The sequence below is a fragment of the Solanum lycopersicum genome, chromosome 12 (genome assembly GCF_036512215.1).
Source record: "Solanum lycopersicum chromosome 12, SLM_r2.1".
NCBI classification, from domain to species: Eukaryota; Viridiplantae; Streptophyta; class Magnoliopsida; order Solanales; family Solanaceae; genus Solanum; species Solanum lycopersicum.
The window spans coordinates 856,621-879,246 of NC_090811.1; the positions used below are offsets into that span (position 1 = coordinate 856,621).

Below are 22,626 nucleotides of genomic sequence, written 5' to 3' on the forward strand. Positions count from 1 at the left end.
CATTTTTACTTATATGGTTTGAACTTAAGCATGGATTACAAAAATCAATTTCATGCGCACGTTACAAATCTTTCATACGATTCGCACGTGCATAGTCAACTAATTCGTGTACTCCAATTAAAAATAATAATCAAACTTCGAGAAGCTTCTTACTCATAATCTTTACATAATTAATTCAAATATTGTGTTTGACCGATCTTAATAAGTTTAGTCTAAATTATTTATTTTTCTTAACGCATTCAGTAAATATATAAATACATTTTTTATATTTAACCGAGCAATATAAAACGTTGACCCAAATTCTGAATTTAGTCATACTTATGCTTCCAATTCCAAATACCCCACAATTCCTACTCACATAAACATACACTCTTCTTAGTTTTTCAATTGCTCCTCTTTTCCATTAATTTTTATTTTTCTCTTCTTCATAGCTAATTTCTCCTCTAATTTTCAAAATTTCTTTTTTTTTTAATTTCCACACAAGTGTAACCCTCTAATATTTTTATTTTTAATTTGTCTTTTTTCATAAATAGTCAAAGTTAGTTCATGTCCAAATCTTGACTTGTTTTACTATAAATAGAGCCTCACACTTCACTCTCAACACACAAATCTCAATAGCTCCTTCTCTTGAGTGCTTCAATAGCAACAAGAAAGAGCTTCACTTCAAGTATGCCTATACACCCTTCTTTCATTCCTTTTAGATTCATTTCCTTTTCTCTTTTTAGATGTGTTTAACCAGTCAACCTCGATTGTTTGGTACTGAAACGTTGATGTTGTTGTAGATGCATCTTAATCGATATACACCCTTCTTCCATTCCTTTTAGATTCATTTCCTTTTCTCTTGTTAGATGTGTTTAACCAGTCAACCTCGATTGTTTGGTACTGAAACGTTGATGTTGTTGTAGATGCATCTTATCGATTTTTTGTGTTATGATGCTTGTTTTAATTAATTTACACACACCATATACATGTATATATGTGTGTATGTATATATATACTTACTCATATGGCTCCTGCAAATTCTTTTTCTATTGTAGCATCAATTTCATTGTAATTTTTTGTTTTTGCTAGAGGTTTTAAAGTTTGTGGATAATCTATATATGTATACATAAAATTTTAAAATCAACAAACACATGAACAATGAGGAGTTGGGCAAGGATCCCAACACACACACACAAAAAAAAAAAGCTAAAAAACATGGTTGTATTACTCAAGATTTGCGTGCAATTCATTTTAAATTATTTATTTATTTATTTGCATCGGACTATCTTTTTTTATTTTAACTTTGAAGATTCTCTTAATAGAGACGTCTACAAATAATTTCAACAACAATAAAACATAGTCAAATCTACGAACATCCTTTTAAATTAGTATTTTTATGAAAAATCTTTGTCTCATCTTTTATGTTTGGCACATTTTTACGAATTTATCATTGAATATCTTGATTATGTTACTGTTTTAGGTTTTAGAGTGCAAGATGCCGGCTGTACATTCCCGTCCGGCAAATTTGGTGCCGCCGTTGGTTGAAAATGATGGAACAAATGATACTGAGATTCCGCTTGGTCAGGTAAATAAAAAAAATATTTATATATATTAATAATGTAAATTATTTTTCTTAAAATGTTATAACATATATAAGAACGCTAATCAACCCTTTTTTTGGAAACCATATAGATTGAAACAAAAAATGGATCTATGATCACATAAAATAATTTTGACCCTTTTAAAGTTTTAATGATCTCTTTTAATTCTTGTATGATTTTCATATTTGATTAACCTCTTCATCCATTTTTACTAATCATGTTTGATTTGATATATTCTTTTAACAAATAATTTTTTATTATATTATTTTTATTATTCATAAGTAAATTTTAAATATAAAAAAAATACAAAGTAAGATTCAACAAGACAAAAGTTCTTTTTTTGCTATTTTCAAGTGAAAAAATTCTTCTTGAATCTAGGGAACTGTGTCATGGATTTGTTTTATTTTATTTTATTTGAATTGGTCAAGAAATAGTTGACTAAATTCCAAACATTTGCATAATTGTTTCTTATTATATATTTGTAACTTATAAGTCAAACTAATTAAATAAACTTTTTTCAGTTTTAAAAAAAAGGACTTATGTCCTTTTCTTTTTTCTTCTTATAAATGTAATTATATTTCAATTTGTTCTTTCTTCACTTTCCTTCATCAAATATAAAACATATAACATTTTGAAAATTTTCATTTGTTTAATTTTTTTAATTTAATTTAATTTATTTGTGTTATTACAGCCAAGTAACATGATGGATAATCAACCTAATTCAATGGAAAATGTAACAAATACCTTGGATACTTCAATTGGTCAAGACCTTGGTGGTGGTGATGATGATCATAATGATGATCAAGAAGAAGGTGAGACTGCTACTGGCAAGCGAAAGCGCTATCATCGCCACACTCAACATCAGATCCAGGAATTGGAAGCGTAAGCATGAATTTACGAGAATCAAAAAAAATATTTAATTAATTATTATATATACTGATAACATAACAAGATATACGACTAAGTTTTTTTTTTTTTTTGTGTTTAGGTACTTTAAGGATTGTCCCCACCCAGATGACAAGCAAAGGAAGGAGCTGAGTCGCGAGTTAGGGTTGGAGCCCCTGCAGGTCAAGTTTTGGTTCCAGAACAAGAGGACTCAAATGAAGGTAAACTAAATTACATTTTCAAATATTTTATGTAATACTTTTTTCTTTAGTTGATTTTCAAAAAGAAAAAAAAAAGAAGAAAAAGTAACACCCTTTTTTAATTAAAATGATTTTCATTTAGATTGTTCTATCTTACCCTTGATAACATATTTTGTTACATAAATTATACATTAATTATACACACACCTTATTTTTGGCATGAACAACCTCTTGTTATAACTATACCCTAGCTCCGCCCCTATATATAGACTATTTAAGTTAAAACTTGTTTATCTTTTATTTCAGAATCAACTTGAGAGGCACGAGAACACACATCTTCGCATTGAAATTGAGAGGATGAAGTCAGAAATGCTGAGGCTCAAAGAAGCTTTGGGCAATCTATCTTGCCCTACTTGTGGTGGCCATCGTATCAACATTGGTGATTTGTCTTTTGAAGAACGCCAATTAAGGAGCGAAAATGCAAGACTCAAAGAAGAGGTATATAGACTTATTGTTATATAATAAGTTAAATTCGTTTGTCATATAATAATTTTTTTTCTCTCCTTTTTTATATAGATCGAACGTATCTCATCTATGGCTGGAAGAGTTGTTGGAAAATCTGTATTTCCAAACAACAACAATGGTTACATCTCTGCTCCTCCTGTTGATTTTGGAGTTCTTCCTGCTTACTCGATGCCACAACGCGTCGATGGAAATGGTGGATTTGAGGATGTTCCAATTATGAGTCCAATGATTATTCCACCAATTAGTGAAATTGAAAAGCCCTTTATCATTGAGCTTGTTATGTCAGCTATGGATGAATTTGTTCAAATGGCATATATACAAGAACCACTTTGGTCCCCTAGCATTGAAAATGCAGCATTTATGCTAAATGAAGATGAGTATTTTAGGGTTTTTCCTAGGGGAATTGGACCTAGACCTATTGGATTTGTTACTGAGGCTACAAGGGATAGTTCTATTGTCATAATGAACAAGCTTGACCTAGTTCAAATTCTCATGAATGTGGTAAGTTTTTTTATTTTATTTCTATTCTTTTACGTTAATATAGTTAGATTTGTGTTATATATACTGATAGTGTAAATAATTAGGTTCTAATCATGTTGTGAGTCAATTTTACTTTGATTATTGTGAACAAAACTTATAGTCTGTTTTCGATAGATCTTCAAAAAGATAACTTTATAGATTCTTACTGGCTTATTAATTACCCCTACTTTTACGGGGTAGAAAGACTGTTGCCGACTTAATAATTTCTTTTGTTATCTATAGAATCATTGGGCCAGTATTTTCTCTGGTATTGTCTCAAGGGCTTCATGTGTTGATGTGATATCAACTGGAGGTGCTGGAAATCCCAATGGAGTAATACAAGTGGTAATACATAATATATATGTCATGTCATTATTGTCGGTAAAAAATTCTTTTATACTGTCAGTATATATATAATTGATTATTATTTTTTGCAGATACTAGCTGAAACTCAAGTTGCATCTCCACAAGTTCCAACTAGGGAATTCTACTTTGCTAGGTATTGCAAGCTCAGAGTTGATGGAACATGGGCAATTGTCGATGTTTCATTGGACCAGTTACGCGCTGGTCCAGCTCTTAGGTCTCGAAAAAGGCCATCTGGATGCCTTATTGAAGATGCACCAAATGGATGCTCTAAGGTATGATAAACACACAAATAGAAATAACGATTACTGTTCACTTTTAACGTAACTTATATATTATGGCTCATACTTTTAATTTTTGTTTAGGTTACTTGGGTTGAGCATGTTGAAGTTGATGCTTCAACAGTGCATACTATTTACAAGCCACTAGTGAGTTCTGGTCTTGCATTTGGTGCGAAGCGTTGGCTCGCTGCTCTTGATCGACAGTGTGACCGTATTGCAAGTGTTCTGGTCACACCTACTCTAAACAATGATGACATGCGTACGTTATTCTGTTTCAATTTATATGATATACTTTTTTTTAGTGATCAAACTATATATGTCACATAAACTGACACAGACGTAATTTAATATTTTTTTTCTTTGCAGTGCTAACAACTGAGGAGAGTAGAAAAAATGTGTTGAAATTGGCTGAGAGAATGATTAATTGCTTTAGCTCTGGAGTGAGTGCAACTGTAGGTAATCAATGGACAACTGTGTCAGCAGGAAATGGCACTGATGAAAATGTTAGAATTATGACTAGGAAAACTGTTGGTGATCCTAGTAGACCACCTGGTATTGTCCTAAGTGCTGCTACTTCATTCTGGCTCCCTATTGCTCCGAAAACCGTGTTCGATTACCTCCGTAATGAGAACACGCGTATCGAGGTAACACTTTTTTCTTTTAATTAATAGTTTTTTTTTCAAATAATAGAGTTTAAGTTATATACATTGACTGACAAACATTGATTTTTACGCGTTTTTTTTTTATGACAGTGGGACATTCTGTCCAATGGAAGTCCACTCCAAGAAATTGTTCAGATTGCTAATGGCACTCAGACAGGCAACTGTGTCTCTTTACTAAGGATGATTGTAAGTTCTCGAAATTTACGTCAATCATTTCATTTAAAAAAGTTAAAAAGTTATATTCCTTTTTAACACGTCTTTTCACATGCTCTGACATCATGACCTGAGACTTCTGTCTAGTCTGATATCATAGAAAATGTATAAGTTTAAATTGCGAATAACCGTTTTTTTTAATACTGCAGGGTGAGAATGATAACCAGAGCAACATTGTGATTCTCCAAGAGAATAGCACTGATCCAACAGGATCCTATGTGATCTATGCACCAGTTGAGATCTGCACAATGAACACTATTTTGAATGGTGGAGATCCAGAACATGTTTCTCTGCTGCCTTCTGGTTTCGCAATTCTCCCCGATGGTCCACCAGGAGTTAGGGGAACTTATAATCATGGCTCTGGTGGATCTTTGCTCACCGTCGCGTTTCAGATTCTGGTTGAGTTCGTCCCTGTTGCTAACATCTCATTGGGATCTGTTGCTACCGTCAACAATTTGATTGCTTGCACTATTGAAAGGATCAAGGCTGCTCTCTTACCTCAGCCAACTTGATCGCGTTTCCTGTAAGTATATATTTTTTAATTTTCTCTAATCGTGATCATAACTTTACCAGTGAAAGGACTAAAGCACTAGTCATAACATGTTGAATTAAATTAATAACAATATACTGTCAGTATATATATATATATATATATATATATATATATATACGAATCGAATATTTATATTTTTTTTTTGTTATTGCAGGATAGGGTGATAATAAGGAATAAAGAAGAAGTCAAGAGCGCACCTTTCAACTTTCTATTACAAGAAGAAATATTTTATTTTTTTTTGTTTTAGGGTAAAGAGGTTCGTGAAATGACTTCTTGTGGCAATATTCCATAGATAGGAAGAAATAATAATAAAAAAACTATATAATAGAATAATAGGGATTACCCTTTTGATGTTATGTGACTTATTATAAGTCCATCAAAACATTGTAGCAATTGGCAGATTGTTTTGTCTGTCTTTTGCAGTATTATGGTATGAAATAAAAAAAAGTTTGAACTTCATGTGGTTTTTATTTATTTTTCGTTTTTCGTTTTTTCGTTGCTTGAAATGTTTTTTCGTTGGTTACATTTGCTTATGATAGTCTTTTGGAGATATAAACATCTCAATTTTTCAAGTAGCTTTTTAATACGAAACAACCCTTTGTGTCAATCACATCTTTTAAATTTGTTCAGTTCAATTTGTGCGTACTTTGACTATTTCATTTACTTCATGTTACCTTTTTGTTTTTAAACTAAAACATGCATCAATTAACTTTGACAAAGGCATAGACATAAGAATAAATCATCTAGCGTGCCTGAATAGACTGTTGAGATTTGAACTCTGATCGTCAATGTTTCTCGTATCATTTTATTGATTGCTCGATCAATACCGATGAATATTGTTGATTAAAGTAACTAGTAAATTACAACACCATAGTACATCAAAAGAAAAATGAGAAAAAGAAATGGAAATATTTTCTCCAATGCATAAAATGGCATATGAAGACAACCCGAATTTTCACTAGGTGGAAACAATTACCTAGTGACCGGTTGGCTATATGAATCATCATTTCTTTTTCTCCGAATCTTTTGGATTCTCTCACATCTATATACTATTAATTAAAAAAAAAAAGCAAACCTTTTTTTTCTTCTTTTTTTCTTTTTAATTACAGAAAATAAGAGAAATTAAACCTAAAAGTCAATGATAGGTTCACCAATTGTGAGATTTCTCTCCAATGACCATGGTAAATTGAAGAGTTTAGCAGTGATGAACTTGAATATCTTGTTCACATTAATGTTGTATGTTGCACTAGAGAAAAATAATGGTGCATTTAGTGCCTTTGCATATGCTCTTGCCTGTTCAAAGTCACATTTTGTATAATATAAGTATCAAAAACGAAACCGCTAAACTGATACAATAACAATAACATATTCAGTATAGTTTCACATGTGACATGTGTCTTAAGACAATAAGGTAAACACCTTTCTAGGATAGAGAGGGTGTTTTTTGAGTTTCAATAGACCACTGATTCAAGAAAATATTTTTTTTTCAGAATAGGTTTGAAAGTAACGCAAAAGATAAGAAAGTTCTCAAAGCAATCAAAACTGTCACTCTTTGTTGACACTAATTTTTAATTATTATAAGTTTAGCTCAAAACTCATAATGTTATAGCTACGTAAAATGAATAATGGTCATTTAAATATTCTTCTTTGAAAAATTCTATTGTATATATAGAAAATTATACTATGTATACAAATAAAAAAAATCATGTTTATACTTCATATATTAAATTTTAAACACTTTTAATAAACATTTTAGTTTAATCATTATCAATACATACCTAAATCGCTTGCACATACAAACCTTTAGATGCTAAAATCCAAAATCAAGAGAAAAATAATTCAAATCGTACGCTAAGATCCGTAAGCAATAAAAAATAATGAAAATAATATATACCTGACTTGCAATTGTCCATTGAAGATCCAATGGCAATTTCACAAAATCATCAAACTTTGTCCCTATCATTACAGGAATTGCTGTCTGATTCCATTGACGTGCTTGTTGATGCCAGCTAAGGACACTACACAAAAAACGACACGTTAAATTATACTGATAATATAAAAATTACATTGTATATATACTGTCGATATATATAAATTAAACATCATACCTACTGAGTGTACATCTACTTGTGAGATCAAACATGAAAAACATTGCTACAGAATCCTTACAAGCCATTGGAATTTGAGTTGGGCCAGAAACATCACCTGCATTATTATTATTATTATTAATTAAGATCAACACGATGTAAAAAACATCTCGTGTTAGCAGAGTTTTAAAAAAGATTGTAACTCAAATTAGTGTAATTTAAACAGTTTATCTAATAAAAGTATTCGTAACTATTGTCACGATTCGAACTTGTGACCTATAGATTCGAAATAATTTTTTTTTATACCTTTAACTTCCCACATGCTATATGAGATTCTTGTCCCTTTCACACATAAAGTTTTGTCCATTTGATTTACTCCTTTGGTTGACAACCCTTCATCTACTTCCTCTTTTCCTACATATTTTCTCTTCAATTTGGAAAGAAAAAATAAAAACAACAAAAATTAGTTACATATGGATCAAAATTAAAACTACAAATACATAAATCAATAATATTGCTAATAACACTATTAAAAAATAGAATTTTCTATGATCGTCGAGTTAGAAATTCATCTGAATTTTTTATTTGTCACCTATGGATTTCCAATTAATTCTATTGAAAATTCATTTTTTTAATAATGAGAAATGAATCTTAAACATAACTCAATCTCAAAAGATTGTCTATGGAACAAAAACTATCTAAAATCATATGAGAAAACATAAGGTCCATTATCTCAAGAAGGATGCAACCTTATTTACTATGTTAGTTTAGTTGAAACCAATAATTTTGATACAAATTATTTATACTTAATACTTAGAAAATTAGAAGATTTTCACTAAATATTAGATTTTGAACTCATAATTTCAAAATTTCAATGGATTCAATGGTAAGAATTTAAAAAATAAACTCATCGGTTAAATCAATCCATCTTTACAACCCACACATGTCAAAATCAAACATTTAAAGCATGAAACACTTAACATAGAGTTTCAACATCGAATATATCATGAATACAGATGAATCTGACTCTAACCTTACATACACAAACCAAATATCTTGAACATGAAAAACACGATATGGAGGTTAAACCTCCAATATATATATATAGCAAGAATAGAGATGAATCTGACTCTAACTCCACACATCAAACCAAACATCTAGAACATGAAAAATACAACATGGAGGTTCAACTTCGAAAAATGAATCTGACTATGATACCTCATTTGAATATATATAGAAGAAAAAAAAAACTTACCAAGAAACTTGTCTTTCCAATTTGATTATCACCCAAAAGACTAATCTTCAAGGCAACAACATTCTCAGATGAATCCTTAGAATGATCACAACAACATGTGGATGACATATTCTCCGAAAACCCTCCAGGGGACGCCATCCCCGCCCCAGCTGGCGGAGATGGCATCCCCGCCCCAGCTGGCGGAGATGGCATCCCCGCCCCAGCTGGCGGAGATGGCATCCCCGTGGCGGCAGCGGTGGTGGTTGGAAAAGATTGATTATGTGACAATTGTCTATAATTGATAGACTTACCTAACCAACAAGCAAGAACTTTGTTCCAAAATGAATTCAAATATTTTTGTAAAATTGTAAATTTACATATAATTTTTCTTTTCATATTCAAATGAACCATTCTTCTATAACAAAGGAACAAACGTTTAGTCATTTTTTTTTTTGGTGATTTAATTTCTTAAGGAAAAAAAAAAGGCCTCAAGAGGGAGCTAATGCTTATAGTGCTTAGCTTCTTCTTTTGGCCTTAAAAGAGAGAAAAAAAAAGACAAAGACTCTTTTGCTGAATTATTAATCAAAATTTCTTTTTATTTATTTATTTATTTTTCTTTCTTCTTCTTAGAGTTTGTTTTTTTGTGTGGAATTTAAAATAATTTGAACTTTTACCATTCATTTTATTTTTTCTATTTTTAATGTGTGGTTAATGGCTAATTAAGTTTGTAACTATTGCCGTGTAATTAGGGACGGTTGACCGTTTTAAAAGGTTTAAATGAAAATATAAATTATGCAATTATTATTTTCAAATATAGTTGTCTATAGGTTGGTGAGATTAAAAAAAAAGTAAATATCTTTTTATATAAAGCAAATGTTTTGTAATAAAGTAAACTCTATCTTTTGCCCGTCTTTTTTATTAAGTTCGTCGCACATGACACGTTTAATGTTATTTTAATATAGTTTACGAAATATTATATTAAAGTGAGTTTTTTTTATGTGCAGAACATATTTTCGATTGAAATTGCTATATGGGGCACGTTTAGTGCGAGTTCGGTGTAACTCATGGGATATAATATATCGAAGCAAAAATTTATCTCGTGCACGTCTGATAAATAACAAGGTTCTCTTATCATTTTAAAAAAAACTTTTTTGATCAAGCTTATCACACGGAATATATTTAATACAATTTTTAACATAATTATTATATATTATATTAAAACATAATTTATCTAATATACACCCAAAAGATAATAACTACGAATTCTATTTTATCGTAAAAAAATGGAGAAATTAATAACTAGTAAATTAATTAAAGAACCGACAAATGTATGAAGAAAGGGTCAATTTTCACGTGTAGCCAAGTTAGCCAATAATCATGCAACCATGTAAGGTATCTAAATTGGAAAGAGGTGCCCCACTCATAAATTATTATTTATTTTATTTTATATTATTATATATACCATAAAATAAATAAAAATCTTATTTTCAAGAAAAAAATAATTGATTAATAAGTTTGGAAGTATGAAAAAAATCAGATTTCTTGGTTGTTTATATGAATATTTTTTTAATAGTAATAGCGAAATATTACTATACAGAACATGTAATATGATGTAATTATGAAAATTGACTTATTTTTTAAATTGTTATAATATTATTACAGATGACTATTGTAAAGAGGTTTGATTGTGTTTTTTTTAAAAAAAAAAGTTTTTCATATATTTAAATGTTAATAATACTGAAATTAAAGTTTTGTGATTCTTTAAGAATTGTATGCTCTATTCCGCTTTATGTGATACTATTACTGTTTTTTAGAGATCCAAAATAAATTATTGTATTTGTGATAACTCCTTTTATATCTTTTAATGTATTTTAAATTATATAAAAAATTGTAACTTCTAGTATACTTTTTTTATCTATTTTCTAATAAGGTAAAATTTCATTTTTTTTTATAAGAATAAATAGTGATATTATTTTTCTTTTAAGAAAAATAGAAAATGATATAATATTTAAGCAGTTTAAAATATTTGGACCCAACAATAATACATGTTTTTAATTGATTAGCGTGTTGATTGAGGGCCCGCAAGACCTACTCATGAGTTTTAAATTCTCATATTCCACGTGTATTAGAAAAAAAATTAAAATTATTTTAACACTACGAAAAATCTTTAAAACGTCTAAGAAAATAGAGAGATCGATGATGATGTCGCATTGAAATGGAATGGATGAAATCAAAGTTCGTATATGATAATCTATAAATAAGAATGTGTCATCAAGAATTAAAATATAAATTCTAAAGAGTGATTTTTGGACTAGCTATATTATAGGAGGTAAATCGTTGGTGTACATCAGTGGTGAACAGAACGGGAAAAGCGAGACTGAGATGGTTCACACATGTATATAGAAGGAGCACAGAGGCTCTGGTGAAGACGTGTGGTAGGTTGACACTGATAGATCTAAGGAGAGACAAAAATATTTTAAGAAAGAATTGAGAAGAGACGATTAGACATGACACGGTACGACATAACAAGATATTTCAAAAAAAAAATTGAAAAGAGACTATTAGATACGATAGGACACGATATATCTTAACGATCAAAAACATGAACCTAAATAAAAGTATAAAAATTGAGAATTATAGTAAAAGATTAATTAATAAATAGTCGAGTGATTTCGAAATTACGTGAACCCTACAATAATACGTGTTTAATGATTAGGTATGGCCCACGACACCTAATTAGGAGACATTTAACTGATTTAATTGATTAAAATTATTGGAGGATATTCGTTTGGTTTGGGAATTTTTAGGCAATTTGTCATTAATAAAACTTTATAGTAACAAGTTAGCAACCACATATAATAATATCCATATTTAAAAGTATATATAGCATGTGAGGGTCACTCATTCGAAAGTTTATTTATATATTTAGGAAGGATAGTATGATTATGCCTGTTTCATTATATTTGATTCGTGTTAATTTAATTTTATTTTTTAAGAAATATCTATTAAAAGACTATTTTACTAAATTATTCTATTAATTGTATTTTGAAAATTGGAATTCGACTACTAGGAGAAGAAAAAATAGTACTAATACTCTATATAATTAATGATAAGGATACATGTATTAGAAGAGGATATTATAAATTTTCTCTTAATTTGTAATAATGTAGAGCGAGTAAAAAGGAAATTTTTAGTACAAGGATCAAGTGAAATTAAACAGAACGAGTATTATGGGTTCCTCAATTATTGATGAAATCTAATTTTTAGTCCTTGTGATGTATGATTCGTCATATTTTCACCTTCTAAGATTCAAGTAATTATAATAGTATTTTTTACGTCTCAATGTAGAAAATATATTATAACTAAATTAGTTTTAGAAGCATATTATCCTCAAAATGTAAAATAACAATACAATTCTAGCATAATACTTGGGTGATTGAACATTTGAACAATATATTAATAAATCTAAAAAAAGTTATGAATATTCATGGAGATGAACCAAAGATACACATCTCAAATAATTGAAAATTAGTTATGTTTGGTTCAAATATTTTAAAAAGTAGAATTATTTAAAACAAAGGGACTGAAAATGCTAACCACATGTCATCTAATCAATTCTCATCATCTTTCTCTTTCTCTACCAAATTTATTTTAAAAAATGGCTCTTTTTCATACCTTATAATAATAATAATAATAATAATAATAATAATAATAATAATAATATGGAATATAATCTTAACATGAGCTAATAATAATGTCCCATGTGGGTGCACACATGTACATGTTTTTTTAAAAAAAATAATAATAAAGAAGGTTCATTGTTTCTTCATTATGTTTTTTGGTATTTAAAATTAGGTGGCATTTGTTTCAAAAATTTATGGAATAATACGACCAGAAATTCGAATTTAAATGTTAATTCTTTTCTGAATATATATTTTTTTCACTTTGCAACCCCAACATTTGTATTTAAAGAATTATAAGAGACTACAATTGTAATATTCCTCTAAAGAAGGTTGATGAATATTGAAAAATTTCATGTTTATAATGATTATTGATCTACTTTTATGAGAATAAATTATATTTGCTCTGTTCCATATTAGTTAACTATCATTTTATTAAAAATAGTTATTTCATATTAATTGTTCACGTTAAAAAATTAAGTTAAAATGTCCACATTTATTTATAAAATTCCCCCAAAAAAATAATTATAGGCCTCATTTTAAATGTGTATATAAAAAGAATGATACACTAATATGAAACCGAGAAAGTAATGACATGATCAGAATAATAACTATATGTACTTACAATTTCTTGTGTGTAATAGAATGATAATTGTTATTGATGAGATTAATTATGTCATAAAAACAATAATTGAATTCTTGTTATGTTGTCCTTGTAAATAGGCTGCTGTCTTGTTGATTGACTTTGATGAGATTAATCATTATGCATGGAAATAATAATTGTAAATGTTAGCCAAGCAAAATGTTTTCCTAGGAAACTCGTGATCTTGATTCTGATACCATCATGTTAAAAATTATATTTTTAACCAATAACAACGATACAATTTTATTACAAAACATGTCAAACAAGCGATAATTTCAATCATTACTTTTGCATGTCCAATCTTTGGTTCGTTACAGAAATTTTGCAATAGGCAGGATATTAATGTTACCCAATAATGAAATCGAGCTTCAAACTCCCTCACTAATTCATCCACTTGTATAGATATTTAACATACACATTACAAAAATAAAAAATCAATGGCAAGTTACATCTTAAATGGATGGGAAATAATTTTTTGGACCTTGACTACAATTTTCTATATCAACTTCATAATTAATCTTGATTCTTGATCATCTTCATTCAAAAATTGATACTATTACTACATTATTAGCTTTGTGGAAACCTCATTTGTTAGAGAAAACATGGGAAAATCCCTTAGCATGAATCTCCTTTTTGTCCATCCAAAATTCATCTATTCCTCTAGAATTGATTCTTTCTTGTCATCCCACCTTTTCAACCTACTCTGAGCTGCTTCCACCTACAATCGAAGACGAATGTAGAATTTATAATCAATAGATTCAGTTTTTTGCACGACTTCCCTTATGGATTAGGCCAAAACAACGAGTTTGGTTGAACCATTGAACCTGCTCTAGATCCGTCTCAAGTTCATGTTTAGCTCAAAGAAAGGATGCTCTCGCCATATTTTTTGTATCCTAAGAGCCAGTTCATCTGGAATCGTTGTCTTATATTGATAACTCAACAAGGGGTCAGTGTACACTCTACCCTCCTTAGACACAACCTATGAGATTACATTGGGTATATTCTTGTTGACCAACTTAAATTTGGACTTGATTTCGTCGTTAGGCCAACGTTTCCAAGAAATGATCTTAAAATAGATAGGTAACTAGATGACTTTATAATAAGCACAAGGAGTTTTGTAATTAAACAGTGTTTTGGAGTAATGTTGTCTACTTCTAACAGGATGATTACAAGCAGTATAAAAATTAAAGAGTTTACCTCTTTATTCCAATCAGTTCGAGCGGTGATCCATATTAAAATGATTGTTTGCATCACTGTACCTCCCAGCATTCCTGACCATATTCCCTGTATGCACCAGAATAATGTTGTTTATCTTTTCTATAATGTTAAGACTGAGACTAGAAATTTGGTTGTGGAGAATGTTAACGGAGAATGGTGAAATTACCTTAGCGCCAAGTTTGAAGTAAAAGCCGAGAAGAGCACCCAATGGAACTCCGACAATGTAATAGCAGCCTATATTGACATAGGCCACGAAGGTTTGCCATCCACAGCCAACGGCCACACCTTTTAAGATTTAAGTACATGAATTTTGTCAGATATGTCAACAAAGCAAGGAGTTTGATTTCTCAAATAGTCACTCAAGTAATAGTGACTTTCTAAGGTAATAACTATAAGTTGAGTCACCATTGGAGGGTGTTGTTCAGATTCAGACCTAAATACAGAAACACTTAGATGGTTGAACTTGAGTAGTAGTACCAGAATTGCTGATTTCATCAATTCCCTAATCAAAGATGTTCTCTTTTTCTATAACGAAATCATTTTCCTCTGCTTGTGCTTCGTTTTTCATTTGCCTTCAGTTTGTGTATATTTGAAGGGTCATTTGTTATTTGTTTATTCAAAGAATAATCAGTTGATTGTATTGCCTTTAGAGCACGGTCAGAAATCATCCATTTGACAGAGTTCGACAATCAAGTAATACTATATAAGTATATGGACATATGCTGAGGAACTCGAGGGCCAAAGATCCAAATCTTGCACTGAAACCACAACACTTCCAATTTCAGGTGACACTGATTTTGTTATGATATGTCCTACACTTGTTCCATAACATGTGCAAGAAATTTACCACCACAGTCGGGGTAACTATTCATCTCTAGTTTTCTACTTAAAACTCTATATACATTGCTCCTAAATCTGATTCAAATTCAATATAGTACCTATGGTCCATAAGAAATAATGATTTGTTCTCAGTGATCGAACTAAAAAGGAGATTCAAAGAATTGCTTGTGGCAGAAGCGAATCATAAAGTGTATTGCCCACAGCATATTGTACATTTAAAGGGCACATTTATGTATTTCAAGTACGGTTTCAAATTGTAAAGAGGATGCTTGATGAACCTCTTACCTGACAAGACGGGCTGAATTCCGTTGAGAATGAGAGAAAGCGCAAGCAATGGACAAAGATCCGAGACAGCTTCAGCCACGACTTCACCTTCAGTGAAGGCATAACTGATGAGATTACGCAATGCAAGAACGATGACTGCAGCAATCACTGAGAGAATGAAAGACCATGAGGTAACCACGACAACAGAAAACGCGGCTGATTTGGGATGCCTTGCTCCTAGTTCATTGCTCACTCTCACACTGTTTATCAGCATGTCACATTTAAGAAAGTCAGAAAGGATATTCCCCATTTCAATCATAATTATCCTTAAAAATACATCTCAAGTTCAGCAATTTGCATGACCATTTCCATATAAACTCAAACAATTCAATTATTGCACATAAACCTGATGAATGTAAATTCCCAACATGCATTAGAAAGCTTGGAAGATATCGAGAATAATTAATACACAAACTTGCTTCATTGCATTCCATTGTATGGTACAAACAAAGTATCGTCAGAATTACCAATGAGCAGCAGTCAACATTAATGAGAAGGCATAATACATAGATAGATGCCTCATGGCCTACTGGCAACTAAATATTTCATCTTTGAGGATGCACATCTAGACACCTCAACTCATCTTCATTGTGTCAATTGAACACTCCAACTTACAAGATTATCATCTAGACACATCAAGGTAGGGTGCCGACAAGACAGAGTGGGACAAGCTGAGGTGTCTAGATCATAGATGTGCATTCTCAAAGTTGGAGTGCTTAGTTGTCAGTTGAGACCAAGTTACGGTATCTATATATCTATTCCTATTCATTTACAGAAACAAAAAAATAGATTATCTGCCTCAAACGCCAATCTCAAAAAGAGTAACAAACAACGAGAAAAAGGTAAGCTAAAATGAGAACTGACCTTGCTGCTGCATTGAATCCAACTGATATCATGAAGACCCAACCAGAAATTGACATGCTTCAGTTATTCACCACCAAACACAAGGAAAGGGCAAAATGGTTAGCAATTGAAAATTTGTAAAATACCTTAGATTCTACAGTTGACAAATGATCAGACTTATATCTAAATAATGAAAGAACCATCCTTTAAGTAGTACTTTTGCTATACTCCACTTATGTTCATAAGTAGGTTAAGTTGACATTTTAACTAAAAGAGAAGTTAACTTGACTTTCGTAACGGTAAGGATGTATGAGAACCACTTTTGTAACATGGTGTATATCAGATTCTTTTCACTAATATGTATCAAAACTTTTTTGAATCATTTCTTGAAATAACACTCACCATGTGATAAGTTATTACACTATCAGTATATATAACTAAAATCTTTTTCAAACATGAATAGTGTTGCAATCAAATAAAATACAAGTATTAATACTCTTGTAATACAAATTGAGTACACAAATCTAGATAAGTATTAAATAAGCTGCACTGTCAGACCTGAAATTAGGTCTGTGTTTAATATTGTATCTCTATTGCTATGCCATTGTTTTTCCAAAAGGATTAAATCATTAGAAAAATTCTGTCTTCACAGAACATGACAAGTTATACATGAATAAGAGAAGTTGTTTTTCAAAAACTCAAGTGTTTTTATTTTTAATGACAACATTATCTAAGTTAAATTTATATTTATCAAATAAATTTAATAGTAATTTTGGAAAATCTTAATACTAGTGAAGTTTTGAATCGCGCAATCCACCCCACCTATTTTCATCTTATCCCGTGTATCAAACAACTCTGAATGTGTTAGATGAATTGGATTAGACAGAATAATTAAAAGCATGTCTCTAACTTTTGTGTGGGCTCAAACTCAAAGCAGTAGGGTACAAAGCTTTTTTCCATGCAATCATTTAAAAAGTTATCTCCATTATTGTTTGGTTAAAGAAAAAATGGATCTAGAAGTCTATTTTCACAATTTGCAATCAGATAGAACGTAGTGCAGGTAGATACTTTACACTATTATTTGACATGTTATGACAGGTTACGTTGTCATTTGTGTTTGGATTACCAAATCAAACAAAACTAAATATAAATACTTTTCAAATGATTTAACTATGTAAACATTTTCTACGACAAATAAAGAAGTAAAAAACGCCGCGTTGTTAAGAAGGAAGAGACGAAAAAGAGGATAAGCCCAATAAAAAAGATACATATCGTGAAACTTGATAAAAATAACATGTATTCTTAATTTGTGTTTGAACATGCGATATGAAGTCATCGTCTCAAATCAGCCTTTGGATTTGTGATTTCAGATTATAATTTAAAATTTCAATTTTTTTAATGTTAAATTTGACTCATAAATTTATATTTTATATTAAAAAAATAAATCAGTTTAAATTTTATATAAAAAGACTCATGCTCAGCTCTACACTATATGAAAAGATCTGACAACTAAATCTTCATAAGATTATATGTCATTTAAAATTTTGTAAATATATGAATATTTATTTATAAAAAGGACATTGAGATGTATGCATCGTAAAATATTTTAATATCTTGTTTATTAACTATAATTTACTCAATTGGAGTAAAAGATCATGAACGTAAGTATTCAAGAGTTTGAGTTTCTCCAATTGAATTGTAAAATCTTACTAAATATATATATTTAAAAATAAATAGAAAAAAATAGTAAAACAAGCAAATTTGCCCAATTTTAATGGGAAGGAATACTGTTTTAATGGGAATGGAATCTGAGAAAGAGTAAAAAGACCATGAAATTTACTTTGTTTTACCTTTTTCTTATGATTAAAATAACTAAACATTAATTAATAACTAATTTTAAAACTAACTAATGAAGATGAAATTGAAAGTTAACATTTTAAAAGTAGTTACGAAAATTGAACAATGAAGTTAATTTGAAAAATGAAAAATATCATAACAATTCAATTAATATGAAATGAAGAGAGTATTATGTTAAAAAGATTTTTTTATATATACTTTGTAACTCTTTAATTTCATCATTCTACTCTGATTTATTTAAAATTATAAAATTCAAAAGATGTTTTGGTACAGTATCTCTCTTACAATTCTATTTCTTATTAACCTAATAGTTTGTTTGGTTAAACTTTTGCAATTATAAAAGTGTATATTTGTTTTTTCAAAAAATGCTTATTTTTAAAAAGTAAGGCATTTAGCCAAAATTTTGGAAGAAAATAAGCACAAATAGCAGAAGTTAATAAACAAGCAAAAAAAGTCTTCTTTATTTTTTTAAAAAAACCATGTAATACACTTAAAACACTATAAAAAATTCAATTGAACACTAATTGACGCTCAAAAGTGTTTTCAAAATATATTCTCGCAAAAATAATTGGGAGGGAGTTTTGTTCTTACCAAATAGAAAGAGCATCCAAAGCCACTTCAGGATTTTCAAGCAAGCCAGCAAGCAACACCACAATCTGAAAGTACCAAGTCTCCAAGCACAGCATCACTGCGGAGGCCGCCGATAACTTGAAGAACTCCGGCAAGCCGGTAAACGCCATCCAACTGAACCCTTTCCATGTCTGTTTGCACTTTTCACTCTTCACAATGTACACAAATTGGCCTATAACAATTATCCACCACGACAAACTCAACACCAATGACGCCCCAAGCAACCCGAGCCCAATCTTAAAAATCACCACCCAGCTCAACCCCAAATGCAACACTAACGTAGCAGCGGAGATGTATGCACTCGGAGCTACAATGCTCTGAGCTTGAAGGAATTTCTGAATCGGAAAATTAATGGCGTAGGCAAATATCTGAGGGATTAAACCGTACACAAACAATGCCGCTGCTGCTGCAATTCTCTCAGTTTGGCCTACGAATATTAGAATTGGCTTGCAGAAAATGTACACTATGGTGAGTAAAATTCCTGTTAGAGTTAACAGAACTGTCGATCTTTGAAGATAAACACCAAGCATATCGTATTTCTTTGCCCCAAATGCTTGACCACATAGTGTTTCCACTGCACTTCCCATGCCCAACTGCCATTTACAAACATACGAACATAAATTACTAGAAATCTTAAAACTCAGTCGATTGACTATATGAAGTTTCACATAATTACGAGAAATCATAGTTTCACATAATCGATGCCAGTTTTGACACCCCACCTTATGGGAAATCTTACTTTAACATAATCAATGTAAGTTTGACCCCCACCTTAGGGGGGGCACCTTGCGGGAAATCTTAGTAGCTCGACTATATGAACTTTGACATAATGGACCTTACTGGAAATCTTAGTAGCTCGACTATATGAACTTTGACATAATTGACCTTATGGGAAATCTTAGTAGCTCGACTATATGAACTTTGACATAATGGACCTTACGGGAAATCTTAGTAGCTCGACTATATGAACTTTGACATAATTGACCTTATGGGAAATCTTAGTAGCTCGACTATATGAACTTTGACATAATTGACCTTATGGGAAATCTTAGTAGCTCGACTATATGAACTTTGACATAATGGACCTAATGGGAAATCTTAGTAGCTCGACTATATGAACTTTGACATAATTGACCTTACAGGAAATCTTAGTAGCTCGACTATATGAACTTTGACATAATTGACCTTACGGGAAATCTTAGTTTCATGTAAGTAGCTCGACTATATGAACTTTCACATAATTGATGAAAGTTTGGCTCCCCATCTTACTGAAAATCTTACTAACTCAGTTGATTGACTAGCTTAACTTTAATTTTAACGTAATCTCTTCCCCTTACCTCATTTTCGAGAAAACAAAAAACATATTTCACGAAATAGTACAATTTCACCTAACATTAAAATATAACTATGATTATTCCAAAATTTGTTCGAACTCAGTAACTTTTGCGCACATGCTGTATTTTATTGATAAATTCATAAACTATATATAAATATGTGATTGTGAATCGAGTATACGAACTCATAAACTTTAAATCATGAATCCGCCTATATTTCTTCCTATTTTCATCATTTTTTTCCAGAATAACTTCAATTTTGTCACTCAGACAATATATCAAACATGTTATCTGCATTAACGAAGACCATACCATAAGACCATACGCGAAAACTTGAATCCCTGTATTTCCAAGTGAAGCAGCAGCAAGCTCAAGATTACCCAAGTGACCGGAGAATATCTGAGTCGACATAGACATGATGTAATTAATCATGTAAACCATAACCGCCGGAGCAGCAAGGAAGAAGAGGAGCTTCATTTCTATCCATGTCGCTAATCGGAGTTTACTCCAGAGAGTTATTTCAGTGTCCAAAAGCACAGTTTCGAGCTCGTTGCTTGATTCAAAGTTGTGAGTTTCAGATAATTGTGGTGATAATGATGTTACATTGTTTTGTAGAAATGGCCGGTAAATGTCGTTTTCCGGCGAAGCCATCAATTCCGGTGACTGAAGAAAGAGGATAAAGTTGGAAAAAGAAAACTTAGAAATGTAGTAATATTAGTGAGAGTGTATAATATATAATATATATATAGAAGGAAAATAAACAAACGTAAGCGCTTATGTGATTCATATTTTTGGGATCTAAATATACCACATTGTGATGGAGCTAAAACTTTTACGAAAAAATTTAAAATATGAAAAAGTAGTATTTCATGTTCCTAATTAAATATTATCTTTATTAAAAATAGATGTTTTTATTTATATTTATATATCGTCCTTACTACATGTTTCTTAATTTTCTCTCCATTTTTATTTATTCGCCGTTCATATAAAAAATAGATATTCGTTAATACTTGTCATTTTATAAAATCAATACATAAATACTTCATTATTCTTCCTATTTTATTCTTAAGAGTTATTATCCTTAAAAGTGTGAATTTGATCTGATATATAAAAACTAAATGACTAATTCATATTCAAATGATAATTTTATTAATTAATTTATTGAAAACTTACTTTTAAAAGAATATAAAATAAAATTATACGATAAATTTAAGTAATTTTTTAAAGAACGTAAAATTTAAAATAATGAATTATAAATAAAAACAGAATTCTTAGAATTTTGCCATACCTAGGTGGTCGGAGTTTCCAATTTGGCTACATAAACCAAATTCAAACTTGGTGTTCTTAATTAATTGGTCTATTTCTTTATAATTATCGATAGAACTTTTTGGATTTTATAAAATTAAAATAGTATTAGTCAGTATTTAATGATTAATTGTCACTAATTTATTATATAGTTAAGATCTCGCATCAGCAGACAGCAGTCTTTATCTACCAACTCTGCAGTTTCAGTCCGTATTTTAGTGGTTGGTCGTCACAAATTTCTAGAGACGTATGATTAAGAATAAAAATATAATTTTATTTTAATAAAAATTTATTTAAAAAATTAATAAAAAGATAAATAATCTTAGAATCGTTTTTTCTTCGTGAATGATTATCAAAGATAAAAATGTAATTTCATGCTAACTCTATCAAAAATAATATTAAGAAAATGAAATAGTTTTAACATCTAACATAAATTTACCAAAGAAAAATAATTCTAGAAACATTTCTAGTTATTGCAAGTCTATTTTACTGTTACTTTCATTAATTCCTAATATTTTGTATATTCAAAATGTGCTTAATAACTTTATTAGGCTTATTTCACTACAAACAAAGTCTAGCTCTTGTTTAAGGGAAACAAAAATATGATTTGGAGAACACAACAATATCATACCCACCGTGTACGAAGACCTTATCCCTCCCTACGAGGTAGAGAGGGTGTCTCCGATAGACCACCCAAAAAGACCTTACCCCTCCCTACGAGGTAGAGAGGGTGTCTCCGATAGACCACCCAAAAAGACCTTACCCCTCCCTACGAGGTAGAGAGATTGTCTCCTATAGACTTGCCAAAAAAACACAAAAAAAAAAAAAAAAATGAAGAAGAAAAAGA

At 30.4% G+C, this 22,626-nt stretch overlaps 3 protein-coding genes across 3 annotated transcripts; 1 reads left to right on the forward strand and 2 right to left on the reverse strand.

Annotated features, from left to right (window-relative positions):
- The first annotated feature begins 349 nt into the window (after positions 1–349).
- LOC101256358 (homeobox-leucine zipper protein HDG2-like) lies at positions 350–8,299 on the forward strand. Its single transcript, XM_004251987.5, has 13 exons — positions 350–667; positions 1,463–1,567; positions 2,275–2,465; positions 2,572–2,689; positions 2,975–3,166; positions 3,245–3,694; positions 3,956–4,057; positions 4,150–4,350; positions 4,441–4,615; positions 4,723–5,000; positions 5,109–5,204; positions 5,381–5,754; positions 5,939–8,299. The coding sequence occupies exons 2-12, from the start codon at positions 1,478–1,480 to the stop codon at positions 5,741–5,743; spliced, it is 2,256 nt and encodes a 751-aa protein (XP_004252035.1). The 5' UTR covers positions 350–667; positions 1,463–1,477; the 3' UTR covers positions 5,744–5,754; positions 5,939–8,299.
- LOC101247888 (septum-promoting GTP-binding protein 1) lies at positions 6,564–9,679 on the reverse strand. The gene is made up of 5 exons (XM_004251466.5): positions 9,127–9,679; positions 8,178–8,298; positions 7,893–7,989; positions 7,679–7,802; positions 6,564–7,077 (listed from the first exon to the last, which is right to left on the reverse strand). Exons 1-5 carry the CDS (start codon positions 9,547–9,549, stop codon positions 6,913–6,915), a joined length of 930 nt encoding a protein of 309 aa, XP_004251514.2. The 5' UTR covers positions 9,550–9,679; the 3' UTR covers positions 6,564–6,912.
- Positions 9,680–13,686: 4,007 nt separating this feature from the next.
- LOC101248172 (protein DETOXIFICATION 40) lies at positions 13,687–22,611 on the reverse strand. The gene is made up of 7 exons (XM_004251467.5): positions 20,787–22,611; positions 19,102–19,733; positions 16,675–16,731; positions 15,772–16,010; positions 14,813–14,931; positions 14,626–14,712; positions 13,687–14,146 (listed from the first exon to the last, which is right to left on the reverse strand). Exons 1-7 carry the CDS (start codon positions 21,123–21,125, stop codon positions 14,081–14,083), a joined length of 1,539 nt encoding a protein of 512 aa, XP_004251515.2. The 5' UTR covers positions 21,126–22,611; the 3' UTR covers positions 13,687–14,080.
- Between the last annotated feature and the right edge of the window lie 15 nt (positions 22,612–22,626).